Source organism: Ailuropoda melanoleuca, chromosome 6 (genome assembly GCF_002007445.2).
Source record: "Ailuropoda melanoleuca isolate Jingjing chromosome 6, ASM200744v2, whole genome shotgun sequence".
NCBI classification, from domain to species: Eukaryota; Metazoa; Chordata; class Mammalia; order Carnivora; family Ursidae; genus Ailuropoda; species Ailuropoda melanoleuca.
The window spans coordinates 90,330,024-90,346,497 of record NC_048223.1 but is presented as its reverse complement, the minus strand read 5'-3'; the positions used below and the strand labels follow the sequence as shown (position 1 = coordinate 90,346,497).

Here is a 16,474-nt window from a genome sequence, read left to right as displayed (position 1 = left end):
GGAATTTTTTGTTAATACAGAGAGTAAATGCAGATCTGCGCCTCTGACTGTAGTCTTCCAGTTTTTTGGCCAGTGCTCTATTCTCTAAAATCTGGCAAGAAAAACCCTGGCATCTAGTCTTATTTTATGCCACTAAATGTGAGTGTGGGAAATTGCTTTACCTCCTTCAAGCTGTAGTTTCTTTAGATGTCCTTATGCTTTCTATTTTTCAGGGATACTTTCAAGGTAAAATGTAACGTTTTTATTTTCATTAACTGTTTATTCAGCAAATAATAGTGAGTACTAAATACCATGCTTGGTACTGGAATACAAGATATCAGAGCTACAATCCCTGCTCTTGCAGTGTTCACAGATTGGAGGAGAGGAAACAAAAATGTGATTAAGTTACTATACTAAGCTGTAATAAGTGCTGTAGTACGTGTGTGTGTGTGTGTGTGTGTGTGTGTGTGTGTGTGTGTGATGACAGAGTCACAGAGGAAGGAGTAATTAGGAAAGTCAGGGAAATGTGAACTAAATCTTGTCGCATATTTAGTCATTTAACTGTAGTAAAATGTTAAACAAGGCAGAGGGTAAAATATGTGTTGTCATAATAGTAGCTACTATTTGTTGAAAGCTTCTAAAAGCCAAGGAACCCCAAGGATTGCGAGTAGCTACCAAAACTAGGAGGGGGCATGAAAAGATTCTTCCCTAAAGCTTTCAGAAGGAGGATAACCCTGCCAGCACCTTGATTTCAGACTTGTAGCCTCCAAAAATGTGAGAGAATAAATTTTTGTTGTTTTAAGCCACATAGTTTGTGGTACTTCATTATACAGATGTATACTTCACTATAGCAGCCTAAGGAAGCTAATATAGTGTAGTAGTGGCGTAAGAGTCAAATTGTGATGAGCACTGAGTAATGGAGAACTGTTGAATCATTATATTATACATCTGAAACTAATATAGCATTGTATGTTAATTATACTAAAATAAAAACAAAATGAAACAAAGAATCAAATTGATCAGTGGAAAACCAAGAAAACCCAGAAATAGACCCATGATTATACAATCATTTGATTTTCAACAAAGGTACCAAGGCAATCTAGCGCTAGAAAGAAACATCTTTTTAACAAATGGTGCTGGAAGAACTGGATATACATATGGGGGAAAAATGAGCTTCAGTTCTTTCTACACAGCATACATAGAAAATAATTCTAAATACAAAAGCTAAAACCAGGGGCACCTGGGTGGCGCAGTTGTTAAGCGTCTGCCTTCGGCTCAGGGCATGATCCCAGCGTTCTGGGATCAAGCCCCACGTCGGGCTCCTCCACTGGGAGCCTGCTTCTTCCTCTTCCACTCCCCCTGCTAGCGTTCCCTCTCTCACTGGCTGTCTCTGTGTCAAATAAATAAATAAAATCTTTTTTTTTTTTTTTAAAGCTAAAACCATAAAGCTCCAGGAAGAACGTATCTGTGTCATTTAGGCAAAGATTTCATAGGGCACAGAAAACATTAACCATAAAAGAAAAAAATTAATGAATACTCATCACCTAAGGACATTAAGAAAATGAATAAACAAACTAATGACAGAAAATATTTGCAAAAAGTTTCTCTAACAGGGGATTTGTATTTAGAATTTATAAATAACTACGATTAAAAATTAAAAAAGACAAACAACCTTATTAAAAAATGAGCAAAAGAATTTAAAAGACATCACAAAGAAAGGCATACAAATGACCAATTAACACATTAAAAAGTGCTCAATATCAGTTGTCATTGGAGAAATGCCAATGAAAATTGGAATGAGATATTAGTACGCAAACACTAGAAAGGCTGAAACTAAAATGACCAAGTGTAGGTAGAGATATGGAGCAACTGGAACTCTCATGTTTTGTTGTTGGAGTATACAGTGGTACTACTACATTGGGGGAAGGTCTGGCAGTTCTTTAGAAAACTAAACATTTATCTACCCTATGATCCATTAATTTGTTAATTCTGGTAGGGGTTTTTTTGTTTTTTTGTTTTTGTTTTTTTAAAGAGTGAGAGAGAGGAGGGACTGGGAGGGAGAGAGGAAGAGAGAGAATCTTAAGCAGGCTCCATGCCCAGCGCAGAGCCCAATGTGGGCCCGGTCCCACAACAGAGACCATGACCTGAGCTTAACTGACTGAGCCACCCAGGCTCTCCTAGTTCTGTTCCTTTCTATACCCAGGAAAAATGAAAGTGCATACACAAAAAGTCCTGTGTTTATAGAAGAATGTTATAGCATCTTTATCTAATAGCCAAGACCTAGAAATAGCCCAGTTGTCTATTAACAGGAGAATGAATAAACAAATTGTTGTGTATTCATACAATGGAATAAAATAATAAAATAGAACAAATCACTGATTAAACATAGATATATCTCAAAAACATTGTGTTGAGGAAAAAAAGCCTTACATAAAACATTACAGACCCTTTGTTTCCAGTACATAAAGTTTTATAAGAGGCAGAACAAATCTGTAATAGAACAAATTTAGAGCAATGGTAGTCCCTCAGGTGTGGGGGCAGGAGTTTCCTGGGAAGGGGCATGAGAGAACTTTAAGGTTTTGATAATGTCCTATATCTTTTTTTTTTTTAAGATTTTATTTATTTATTTCACAGAGATAGAGACAGCCAGAGAGAGGGAACACAAACAGGGGGAGTGGGAGAGGAAGAAGCAGGCTTCCAGCAGAGGAGCCCGATGCAGTGCTTGATCCCAGAATGCCGGGATCACACCCTGAGCTGAAGGCAGACGCTTAACTGAGCCACCCAGGTGCCCCTATAATGTCCTATATCTTGATAAGAGTCTAGGTTATATAGGTATATACATTTGTAAAAAATTTGTTGAATGGTAATATGCCACTTAAGTATACTGCTTAAGATTAGTTTATTTCATTGAATTTAAATTTTACCTCAAAAGAAGAAAAAACTGTAAGTATTAAGTTAAATATTAAACTGTACTTATTGATATGCAGTCTGAAGTGATGAATGTACAAATGTCCCCAATTACTTCAAAGTGCATTTAAAAATGGATTGAAGTATGGGTAGCTATGTGACAAAAGTGAATATAGAAAAATGTAATTTAACTATAGAAACTACTGAGTATATGGGTATTAAGTGTATAGTTATTTTACTTTGCTGTATTTTTGAAAGTTTCATATGTTGGGAAAATAATTACTATTGGTAGGGAATTATACATTTATACTATGGAATACTATATAGCATTTATCATTCTATTACATGGAAAGGCTTCTATGGCTTTCTCTTATGACAAAAAACCAAGTTGCAATAAAATATAGTATACCATATAGTCAAAAAATTAACAAAGTTGAGTAGTTATTTTAATTTCAGCATCATAGGATTATGACTTTTTTCCTCTTCGAATTTTGGGGTGTGATATACTTTTTTTTTTTTTTGGAAAATCACGTAATAAAATTTAATAGTCTAGACCTTGTATATAAAGGGTTTTTTTGAAAATTTTCATTAAAAGAGATTATTAGTAACTTTAAAGTTTTACTGGGATCTAACTAGGTTTAGACCAATAGATAAAATGGAATGACTTAAGGTGTTTATTATATTCATTGATTTGTGACTGGTCACTTTTTAAGTTTGCTATGAACTGTTTGAAGAAGTAGATCTATGGAAACTTCCTCTTTTAGTAAAATGATGGTAGTTTTCTGATTTTATCAGCTACAGATTTCACTTTCTCAAAGTTCAGAAATCATTATTTATTTAATACTTTCTGTGTGCCAAACACTGTACTTAGTCATTATGAATATGTCTGTAGTAATAGTGCACAGTTCACAGATTTAGTTTTAGTTGGTCAGGTATTCCAAGAAAGAAGAAATAAGTAAACATCTCTTCATTTGCATGCTTCTAGAGATTTAAATCATTCATAATTTTTTGACATTTGGCAAATCAGTTACTCTTTTTTAGTAGTTTGTCCATGTTTCTATCTGCTAAAGGAAGAAAGAAAGATAGCCTTTCTACAGTCACTGTGATGAGCTTGCAGTATGACCCATGATTATCCTTCAGGGTTAGGGCTGACCTATTGAGGGGGGTGGTCACAGAAAGAGCATAGGGCTTTCTGCTGTGAGACTCAGAAGTCAGTGATCATGTCTGTTATTGTTTACAGTTCTAAATTCATTCCTGGCACAGTGTCTGGTACATAATAAATACAATATTTGTTTACTGGCCAGTTGAATTAACAAACAGATTTATAGTTTAAAGAGAAGAGATGAGCAAAATAGCATTATAATTTTGAAACTCACTGTGTCAATTCTGAATGAGACATACACATAATGGATTTGTAGCACTAGAATAAAAATACAATACTACACACATACATGTACACAGGCAGAAATATCTGCTACATATAATTATCTATGCAGACTATCCAGTAGAGAGGAGGGCTTTACTTGTGGGAAAATTTAATGAAGCTCTTCTTTTATTGTTTTACGGTATTTTTCCTTATAATCATCATTGCCATTATTATAAAAAAGCAAAATATATGCTATATTATAAATAAACATTTACTATTTATTAAGGTTCTTGCTACTCTGGAAGTGAAGAAATGATTTACATTTTAAAAACTTTTCATTATATCTTGGTTTGCATTTTATTAATAATTTATAAAAGTAACATTTGCATAAAAATACTAATAATATGTGAGAAGGCTTAAGATCATGGTAGCTTTTTAAATTTATGCATTCTATCTCAAACAGTAGTTGGGTTGGTTATGCTCTCGAATGATGTTTTTTTATGTTCTCATTTGCGTTTCCAAAGCAACATTTAGACATAGCTCTGAAGTGTTGACAGTTGTGAAGAAGTCCAGTGCAGTAACGTTTTATCAGATAAATAAGTGATATTTTAAAGCTTGTGACTGTCAGCAAAGCATGGCAGCAACTACTTGGTATGTCAGTTTTAAAAGACAAGGACAGGTACCCAAAGGAGAAGCTGTCAGCCCATTAAGACACATATAGGTTAAATGTCTTTAGGTTAAAAATGTTTGGGTAGATCTTTCTCCCTGTCCCTTCTGCTAAATACAGCTAAAAATCCTGGACACTATATAAACATAAGAAGGCTCTGAAAGGTAGAGAAAAGACTGACCAGCTAGGGTTTGTGGGGCCCTGGAAAAGTACAGTAGAGGTCTAGCAGGGAGCTTGAACTCTCACCTCCACCCAGTGGCGCAAGATGCCTTCCCCACTCCTCACAAATAGAGGGCCTGAGTTTCTATTCTGAACTGGCAGTAATGAGGCAGCGCTTGCCTTCCTCTGTTACAGAAGGCCTGCTAAAACAAGATTTAAATAAGATACAGAATCTCATAACATAATACCCAAGATATCCAGATTCCAGTAAAAAAATGACTCATCACCAAGAATCAGGAAAATCTGAGTTGAAATGAGAAGACAATCAATGGCCCTAACCCTAAGATAAAACAGGTGTTAGAATTCTATGACAAGAGTTTAAAGCAGCCATCACAAAAGGCTTCAATGAGCAATTACAAACCTGCTTAAAATGATGAAAAAATAGTTTCAGCAAATAAATAGTAGCTATAAAGAAAAACCAAATAGAAATTTTAGAACTGAAAAATACAATAACTGAAATTTTTAAAGAAATGCAGTGGATGAGCTCAATGAAGAAATGGGATGGCAGAAGAAAGAAATGATGAACTTGGGAAAAAAAAAACCCACAGAATAACTCATTTTGAACAACAAAAGGAAAATAGACTGGCAAAAAAACAAAAACAAAAAACAGTTTGAGGACCTTTGAGACTATAACAAAAGATCTAACATTCATGTCATTTTAGTACTAGAAGGAGAGAAGAAAGAGGTCAGTTTCTGAAAAAAAATAGAAGAAATAGCAGCTAAAAACTAGAAGTAATAGCTGAAAATTGCCCAAATTTTACAAAAGACATAAACCCACAGCTTGAAGGAGCCAAATGAACTCCAGACAGGATAAACCCCCAAAAATCCATGCCAAGACATATAGTCAAACTTCTTGAAAGGCAAAGAAAACATTTGAAAGCATTAGGAGAGAAATGGCACACTGCCTGTAGTTGAAAAACCATTTGAATGATAGTGGATTCGTCATCAGGAAACATGGAGATCAAAGGAAGTGATACAGTATTTTCAAAGGACTAAAGGGAAAGAATAGTCAATCCAGAATTCTATATCCAATAAAAATATTCATCAGGAATAAAGGGGAAACCATGATTCTCAGATGAAGGAAAAGGAAGAGACTTTGTCATTAGTAGACCTGTCCTAAAAGAATGTCTAAAGAGATTTCTTGAAATAGGAAATGATAAAAGATGGAATTTTGGAAAATCAGCAAGGAAGAAAGAACAACAGAAAGAGTAAACATGTAGTAAATATAATAGACTTTTCTTCTTGAGTATTCTAAATTGTGTTTGACACTTTCTCTTTAACCGTTTTTCAATAATTATAACACTGTAATTCTCTATGTAGGGAAATATTGAAGACAATTATAAATGGGGGAGGGTAAAGGGACTTGAAGAAAGGTAAAATTTCTGTACTGAAACTGTTAAGATGTTGACACCAATAAACTGATAAGTTATACATAATGTAATGTCTAGACCAGCCAATAAAATCTATACAAAGAGATATACTCAAAAACATTTTAGATTAATAAACATGGAAATCTAAAATATGTGTAAATAACCCAGAAGAAGGAAAGAAAAAGAGAACAGATAAAAGAAATAGAAAATAAAGAGTGAAATGAGTATTCACTACCATATTCATGATTAAATGTAGATGGTCTAAATCTGCCAATTGAAAGAGATTTACAAAGTGAATAAAAAGTGATGCACTATATGCTGTTTATAAAAAATCAGTTCAGACATAATGATATAGGCAGGTTGAAAGTAAAAGGCAGCTTTATTTGTGACAGCCAAATACTGGGCACAACCAAAACGTCCCTCAGTAAGTGAATGGTTAAACAACCATAGTATATTCATACCGTGGAATACTACTCAGCAATAAGGGGGGAGTAACTATTGATGCTTGTATCAACTTGATTTGATCTTAAGGGCATTATGCTGGATGCAAAAGTCAATCTTAAAATGACATATACTATTTGATTCCATTTATATAACATAACAAAATTATAGAGATGGAAAACAGATATGTAGCTGCTGGGCTTAGGAATGGTTGGAGGAAGGAGGATGTGACTAAATGGATAGTGTAGAGAGATGTAATGAAACAGTTTTGTATCTTGATTTTGGTGTTGGTTACACAAATGTACATGTGATAAAAATAGCATAGAGTGGTATACTGTACCAGTTTTAATTTCCTGGTTTTAATAGTGTTATAGTTCTCTAAAATGGAACCATTAAGGGAAACTGGGGGAAGGATAAACTGGACCTCTCTATACTGTTTTTGCCACTTCCTTTGAATCTATAATTATTTCAAAATATGTTTTAAAAAGTAAAAGATGGAGTTATAAATAAGAAGAGTTTGAATATTTTAAACAAATGTGTTAGTATGTTTTATGCTTTTTCAGGTAAAGGAAAGCAAGTATTTTTGTTGTGTACTTCTAAAATAGTAGGATGACTTCTATGACTGTGTTTTTTAATTTAGTTTTTATTTTTATTAAAGCGGCTTATAATGAAGAGGCACCACATCGAACTCTACCTTTTTTTAAAAATTGTGTTAACTTACCCTTTATAGAGGATTAAGATTTAGGTATGTTCACTTCCCTCTTCACTAACACAAACCTTGTTTCTACTTCCCATTTCCTACCATAGTTATCATATTCATTTCAGTTAAGATCAATATTCTGTTTTTTTAAAGCAGGATAGTAAAAGCACTGTACATATCTAAGATATGATTGCTTTTCCACTCTTGCACAACTTTATGTTTTCACCAGGATTAATAATTGTCTTATGTTGTTCACTTACTTAGTTTTCTATACATCTGTGATTGAATCCCAAACTCCCATGAATTGCAAATATCTTTCTTTTCATTCTCAATATTAGTTTTCCCATTGTCCTAATTTTAAGAGGGAGGTAAGTATAGGTTGGATTTTAGCGTATTGGTATAAAGACATTTCTTAGTGTTAGAAATTCCCTGTAAAAACCAGAGTGGATATAAATTGATACTTTTTCTATTTACACACATACCTTGTGCAGCTGCAGATAGACAAATGAATATTCCTTTATTCCAGTTTATAGCAAAGAAAGCCTGTAGGTTTGTGAAGTCTGTATCCTCATTAATCCCTTTCACGTAGTGAAGTGGGGAGGGCAGTAGAGTAGAGGTGGAAACACTTGGGTTCTAGTTTTGATTTAGTTGCTTATTGACCTCCTCAAGCTAGGGTAATCAGGTAACTTCCTTGGCCTCAGTTTTCTTTCTTTGTAGTAATGACAGAATTAGACTGGATTATAAGTGAGACCTCCTTTAGTTCAAATGTAATTTTAAATTGATAAATGTTTAACAAATAATTTCCAAATGGTTAATTGGTTAATTTCAGATTGGTTAATTTCCGAATTAACAGTGTTTTCATTTTCAGTACTTTGAAAGACATAACCCTTATTTTTAGAAAGAAATTAGATCAAAAGACCTGAAGTAATTTCTAAAGCCTGTAGGGATGGGAAATTATAAAAGACAAAAATGAGCTATGAATGTTGTGTTTGTTGTGCTTCAAATCATGATGTGGGAATTGTGGTTTTAACCTCCCAAGGGTGCCTAGAAAGAAAAATTCTTAAGTTCATCAGACACCTCATTGTTTACTACCCAGTAGGTTAGATTTGAAAAATATACTGTGCTCTGATTTTTTAAAGTTATAGACGGTTGAAGCTGGATGGATTCTTGAGGGTTTCTGAGAGAGTCCTTAGTGGTCTAGCAGTTTTTATTTGTAACCAAGGGCAGAATGTGCTGGTGTTTTGTTTTGTTTTGTTTTATTTGCAAGTGTTTTATTTAATTGTGAATGTTGATATGAGAGATATTTGATATTTGGGATACTTAATTAATTTTCAGGAGGTATTCAGGTAAATTAGGTATGTTTGAAAATAAATTTCTAGGGGTGCCTGGGTGGCTCAGTTGGTTAAGTGTCTGCCTTTGGCTCAGGTCATGATCCCAGGGTCCTGGGATCGAGTCTCACATTGGGCTCCCTGCTCAGCAGAGAGTCTGCTTCTTCCTCTCCCTCTCCCTCTGCTGTTCCCCCTGCTTGTGCTCTCTCTGTCAGATAAATAAATGAGATCTTAAAAAAAAAAAAAAAGAAAGAAAATGAATTTGTGAGTTAGTGCACATCTATTGGTGACCTTTTATATGTGTTTGATGATACTGATAATGTGCCTTATGGGATCCTATGAAAAGCAGGTATGTAATTTAATTTCATAACAAACACTTGTTCATTGGTTATTATTCATTAATACATTTTATTGGTTTTCAGGTACTTGAAGAAGCAGAAGCTCAACATTTATATCAGTCCATTTTGCCTGATATGGTGAAAACTGCACTCTGTCTGCCAAATATTTGCACCCAGGTTAGTAGAAATGACTTCTTCCTCAGTAGCTGTCTTGAGACTCACAATTGAATTTCTTTTAAACTCTGATGACTGGGGTCAAAGAGAGAGAGGAGAGAGATAAGAAAACAGTTTTTGCTGAAGAGTATAAGGATTTTGCTATACTGAAGAAAAGGTTAGAGGCTAGAGGGAATGCTGCAAAAGGACATTAAAAATGCAGCATTCAATTTCTGAGCTTCAGTTTACAGTGTTGAAGTTTGCTTATTCAAACTTCCTATTTTCTTTTTGTTTAAACAGTCTCTGACTTAAAAAAAAAAAAAGTCATTATTCCAAAACGTACTAATGGATTTAGAACATTTTATCTTCAGAATGGCTCACTACCTCACACTCCTTGCCCCCACAGTAGTGTATTGTATAACAAATGAGCTCATGGGGTTTTTTAATTTTTAAAAATGAAAGAAAGAATTTGGTATTGTTTCTTTTTGGGGGGAATGTATTAATTAATTATTGCTTCATAATAAATTGCCTCAAAATTTCCAGGCCTAAAGGAACAAACACTTATTATCTCACAGTCTCTGTCAGGAATTCAGGAGCAGCTTCTCTGAATGGTTCTGGCTCAGGATTTCTTTTGTGGTTGCAGTCAGGGTGTTGGTCAGGGCTGCAGTCATCTGAAGGTTTCACCGAGACTGGAGGAGATGCCTCTAAGTTGGTTTACTCACATGGTTTTTGGCAGAAGCCCTCAATTTCCTTTTTTTTTTTTTTTTTAAGTTTTTCTTTATTTATTAATGAGAAACAGAGAGAGAGGGAGGCAGAGGCAGAGGGAGAAGCAGGCTCCCCAGCGGAGCAGAGAGCCTGATACAGAACTCAGCCCCAGGATCCTGGGATCGCAACCTGAGCTGAAGGCAGAGGCTTAATCGACTGAGCCACCCAGGTGCCCAGAGGCCCTCAGTTTCTTGTGATTGCCCTCCATAGGCTGATTGGGTTGTCCTCATGACATGGTTGCTAACTTCCCCAGAACAAGCCACCTAAGGGAGGGAACAAGAAATTGGCAGTGCCTTTTTTGACATAGTTTTTGAAGGCACCTACTATCACTCCTGCTATTTTTCTATTGATTACAAATTAGTCATTAAATCTAATCCACATGCAAGGAGAGGGTAATTAGACTCTCTGCTTCCTCTCTTAAAAGGAGGAAATATCAGGGTGCCTGGGTGGTGCAGTCGGTTGAGCATCTGACTCTTGGTTTCAGCTCAGGTCGTGATCTCAGGGTTGTGAGATCGAGCCCTACATTCACTCCACACTCAGTGCGGAGTCTGCTTGAGATTCTCTCTCCCTCGCCCTCTGTCCCTCCCGCTTGTGCTCTCTTTCTCTCAAAAATAAAATAAACAAAATAAATAAATCTTTAAAAAGGTGGAAATATCAAAGAATTTGTGAACACTTTTCAAATCACCATGAGAGGTTGTTGATTTGTTCTTTATAATTTTCTTCCTATGTTTCTCACAATAATGGCTTGAATTTGCCTCTGTCTTTTGTTTCTAGAGCCAGCTCCCTTGCTGCATGGATGCTAGCCAAAGTTCTGCTAATACTGTTGCTCTTCAGAGGCCCTAGGGACATTTTGGGTGGAACAGTTTACAAATGTGTGAGATAGTGTCACACACAGCAGTTTGTCATCGGGGGTGCCCCCAAAACCACAAGCATAATCGTTGGGACAACCTAAAAACAACTAAATGCATGAGGGCCATGCCCTCTTCAGTTGACAACCACTGAATGTTTTTCAATGTGCTGTATTTGTTAGCATTTTACTGTGGTATTTCTAATTTTATGTAACTTTAATTTCACATCATTAATGCATTGTGTCTGAAATAAGTTTTTCTATTGGGCAGGGAAAATATATATTAATACTCCTCTTCTTATTTATGTTGGAATTTTTTTGCTTGCTATGGGTCATGTTCACTCTTTCTCCTTTTTCTCCTTGCTTTTTTCCTTACCTAGTAAAATCTCTCACTATCTCTTAGGTTCTGCTTAACTTTTATGGCCCCTGCGAAGCCTTCCCTACCTCTCCTAGCCAAAGTTAATCCCTCCGGTTACACTCAAGTCACACTAAGAACATTATTTTGTAATTTATATCTTTATATATCTCCTCCGACTATATTATATCCTTCTTGAAGGGAAATCCTCTTTGTGGCCCCAAGTTTCATGTGCTTAATTAAATGGTTTTTTAATTCAACGTGTAGTTCATAATTGATAATATGTAGCCTTTAGACATGAATCACTTAATCTTCTTCTCTTCCCCTTGCATTTAGGCAAGAGCATTTCCATATTTTATGTAATGAGATATATATCCAAAAACATCTTTATTTATAAGTGCTAACAGGGCACTTGTTAGAATAAAATCAGACTTGTGGCTCCCCAACATTTTGGCCTGACTAAAAACAATTTTGTTCTTCCATTCATGTATTAATGGGGAGAACATTTTAAGTCTGGGCTTTATACTCTACTGAAAAGTAAATCTCTGCTGTGCAAGTTAACTCTTCACTTTGATATCAAAATATATCTTTGGCAAATTAAATTGTATATGTGGTTATTTAATGATTTATCACATTAACATTCTCTAGGACAAACCGAAAAGGTAAATTTTAGATTTATAAAAAGGAAATTAAAGGAAGGAAACAAATCTTGGACATGAACTTTTTGAAAGGTCTTGGTTCATATTAAACCAGTCTCTTATTTCATCTAGCTGAGCATTTGATAAGATTCACATCTTCCAGTTTTCCCCAAGTATGAACTTTCAGACATTTCTCCTCTAAGCAAATAGAAGTCAATTACTGTATTTAAAATTGTACTGTTTCATTATTTGGGGGTTAAGAAATGTTTGTGTTTATCGTTCATTAGGCCTAAAATACCACCATTATTTCTTAAAGTCATTTTTATGGATAACTTGGTAAACGGCAGTTAAAAGCTCATTTTTAACTAAAACTAAGTAACAGTTTGCTTGAAGCCATTGATACATTGTCACCTTTTCTAAACTCATTGCTGGGTTGTAAATAAATGTATAGTTTGGGAAATGGAAATCGATATGACCTCTCTGCTTCCTCTTTCTTAGAACTGGTAATTGCTAAGGCCTAAAAGGAGAGAATTTTGGATATTGTAGTGATTCTTTACATTTCCCTTGTTTATCTTTGTATTTTCCCAAGGGAAATAGTTGAACTGCAAATTTAACCTTTCCTTTTTCTAGCAAACTCTTATTCTAGCAGTAATGTACATTTTCTGTTACTTAGAAAAAAGTTAATTTTAAATCATTGGAGTTTTGATTTGTCTTGCCTGCCTTTCCTCAGTTTCATTTTTGATATTGATTCTTTAGATACTATCAGGACATTTGTCTGTGTATATTGGTTTAAAATGAATGCAGATATCCAGGATTCTTAGTTACGGGTCTTATTGAAAGGCAAAAGGAAAAGCATCTTAAACATTATGTTGGAGCATTTTAAAACTCTACGACTGATATATAAACTTGGCTTTACCATCATGTCTTTAAAAACATTTGGTTTAAACATTTAAAGTAGAATAAAGCCCACTGAAAGTAATGGTCAGGTCCCATGGATTATACTGAAAAGAAAAAGTCAATGAATTTGGATTTGGTACAACTAGAAGACAATTTCCAACATAAAAATTTTAAAGGAAAAATATCCTGTGTCTACCTTGGCTTAAAATGAGTATGTAGGAAATGCCTGTCTTCTTACAAGTTATACATTAAGTCTGTATACACGTGTTCTGTTAATTTCTTTAATAAAATTAGATTTAGGTCTCATAAAGAAATTGTCAAAGTAAAGTGTGATTCAGAATTAGAAGGAAAGACTTATTTATTGAATTATTTTCATTAGATCATTTTATTTAGGACTAAAATAGAAAAATTTGTTCCATCCAGCAATCTTAAATACAAGTGAGAATAAAATTTAGCATATGTAATAATAGCTAAACTCAATGTTGCATTTTTCTGTTTCATCTTTTGTTTTAATTTTTCATTACATGGATAATGTGTTTTTATTTCCTACTTGCTAAAGCAATCTTGTTTTCCACTAATAAGTAGTGTTTTGTGTTCTCTTCACTATCATTATTATTGATTAGAAATCTGCAGTTTGTCAAACAAGTACACTTTTCCAATCATCCTTGATGAACTGCCCTTGACTTCAACAGTACTGCTGATTTAAGGATTCAAGAGTGGCCTGAAATTATTCCTGCCTTAATTTAGCAAATGCAATTTGGTGCCTCTGCTTTTGAAATTGCTAAACTAATTATTGCTCTCCTTGTCTGTATATTTTGTTTCCTCTGTCAGCCAATACCACTCCTGAAACAGAAGATGAATCATTCCATCACAATGTCACAGGAACAGATTGCCAGTCTTTTAGCTAATGCTTTCTTCTGCACATTTCCACGACGAAATGCTAAGATGAAATCCGAGTATTCTAGCTACCCAGACATTAACTTCAATCGGTATGTTTTCAGAGAACACCTCTTTAAAAGTGAAATAGAGAAGGGTGGAAGGAACTAAATTTGTCCAGTGATTTGCCATAGGCCAAACATTTTATGTCCGGTTATCTAATTTAATCTTTATAATGCAGTGAGTTAGTGGTATTTTTGCTATTTTGCAGGCAAGATAATTAAAATTCAATGAAAATCTTTGTTATTATATGGTTACTCTTCCTTATTAACACTAAGAAGGAGTGGGGAAACAATGAAAAATAATGTCATCTGTGTAGGAGAATTTATTTAAAATCCCAGCAAGAGATATCCATTTTATACCATATTCTCTTTGATTGTGAAGAACGTTTTGTTAACCTAATTTTGAGTCAGTATGTTAGAAGCTTAAGTTTGTTTTAAGAGAATAGTATTTAGTCATTCAGTTCAAATATACAGTGAGCAGTTACAGGATTCTCCACAGTTTGTTAAGTGCCTTAATGGTTACAAGAGAAGGGACGAGCCAGTTTCTGACTTCTGTGCTCTTGTCTCTCCACAAGGCCTTTATTCCTTCTTGAAGTATCAATTCATGTATCACTGCTTCTGATAGCTCTGATCCTGCCAGGATAGGTTTGCTACTCCTCTGGGTTCCAATGAAGGTCTGTATGTATCTCTGTTATATAAAGGAGAGGTATATAGTATTATGATACTTTATTAGAAAAGGATATAGTTTAATAAAGGAAACCCTTCTTGGAGAAATAACTTTTGAACTAAGTAAGAAGGAGTGAGTAGGAGTTTTTACCAAGGAGAAAAGGAGAGATGATTACATTCTGGGCAGGGGATATAGCACGTACAAAGGCACTGTGGTAAAAAGGACATGACATCCCCAGGGACTGAGAGAAGACCAATGCGGCTGCAGCACAGAGAGAGAGGACAAGTTGCAGAAGGAGATGAGGACCAGTAGGCCATCCTACTGTGCCTACTAGGCCTTCCTAAGGCAATAGAAAGTCATTAAATGGGAGGAGGGGGAAGCTGATGTATTTATAGGATTTGCATTTTCAAAAGTTTATTCTGACTGCAGTGTGGGTACTGGGTGGAGAGAGGCCATAGTACACTACAGTTGGAGAGGCTATTGGGATACACCAGGAAGGAGAGGATGATAGCTGGGATCCAGTGGTGGTCGGGGGTGGAGGTGTGGTGACATTTGAAGGGCAAGTCAGTGTGATGGTGACAGAGTGGATCAGTGAGTGGGTGAAAGGATGCATCCAGGGTACTTCTAGGTTTGTACAACCAGGCATGTGCCTTTAGTGTTCGCTACTTTTCCTGCTGTACCACCTACCCTACTTTGTTATAATTGCTTTTTTCATCCTTTCAGTGGGGACAGAGATCTTTTTTCTTTCTTTAAGATTTATTTATTTGAGAAAGAGAGAGAGAGAGCTGGGGGAGGGGCAGAGGGAGAGAGAGAATCTCAAGCTGATTCCCCCCTGGGCGTGGAGCCTGACCCAGTGCTCGATCTCACAACACTGAGATCATGACCTGAGCCGAAATCAAGAGTCAGACATTTAACTGACTGAGCCACCCAAGTGTCCCATCAGGGGGGGTAGGGATCTTTCATTAAATTTCATGCATCGTAGGCCTTCAATAAATCCACATTGAGTGAATAAAAATTTTACAGATGCAACATTTGAGAAATTGATTAGTGGCAGAATGCTAGGACTAAAATTTGGACCCTTCATTCTTAGTCTACTGTTTTTTATTTTTGAAACTGCATCTTACCCTTAGCAATTAGGAAATGTTTTATTTTTAAGCTATATATAATTCAAGGTTTTGCCTTTGATTTCTTTAGTATTAGGGATAGGATCGAGAGAAAACAAAGAGCATTGGTATCTGCAAATTCTAGTTGTGTAAGAACCTGTTTATTTATTAACTATAATTTTTTGGCTTATTTGAGAAATTATTAAAGATTTTTTTTCTACTCATAATTAAGGGCTATGCATCTCTTGCAGGTTTTCTTTTTTAATATAGGAAAGGAAATGGTCAAATTTTGTATGTAAAGGAAACAGTGGAAATTTAATTTTATAGAAATGTAATTATCTGTTTCCATGAAGAATATTAGTTATATTAATAATAAGGATCTTCATAGGGTAAATAGTCTTTCTGTTTATTTGGAATAAATGTTTGATCAGCTCTAGGATCACCAGGGATACTGTAAATTTTAAAATTTCTATCCAGAATTCTTAAGACAGTCCCAGTGGTTCTGTGTTTTTCTGGTTTGGGGTTTTGGTAAGCAGTAGCTCTAATTAATAATGCTTTAGAATTAGTGTTTCCATGGCCACTTTCAGTTTGTTTCCATGGGATGAGTAGTCAGCTAGTGCATGTATCTTGATGATTCCTCAGATAAACCTTTCATGTCTTAGTTACAAGCTTTCTCAGATTGATCCTTTGACTTAATTATAGACCTCTTTATTTTTTAGGTAAGAACTATGCATTCTCTTACTAAGTTAAGATTGTATCAGAGAGCCTCTTTTCCAAAAAAGTTATTTTTAAAAGA

At 35.0% G+C, this 16,474-nt stretch overlaps 1 protein-coding gene across 6 annotated transcripts in view; it reads left to right on the top strand.

The window, feature by feature from the left end:
• The window catches only part of PARG (poly(ADP-ribose) glycohydrolase), a 123,639-nt gene that overhangs the window by 44,601 nt on the left and 62,564 nt on the right, over positions 1-16,474 (top strand). For all 6 annotated transcript variants that reach the window (XM_034662858.1, XM_019806991.2, XM_034662857.1 and 3 more), the window contains 2 exons: positions 9,400-9,492; positions 13,802-13,959. In XM_034662858.1, coding sequence (XP_034518749.1) covers positions 9,400-9,492; positions 13,802-13,959 — 251 coding nt within the window. The remainder of the gene's footprint in view (positions 1-9,399; positions 9,493-13,801; positions 13,960-16,474) is intronic.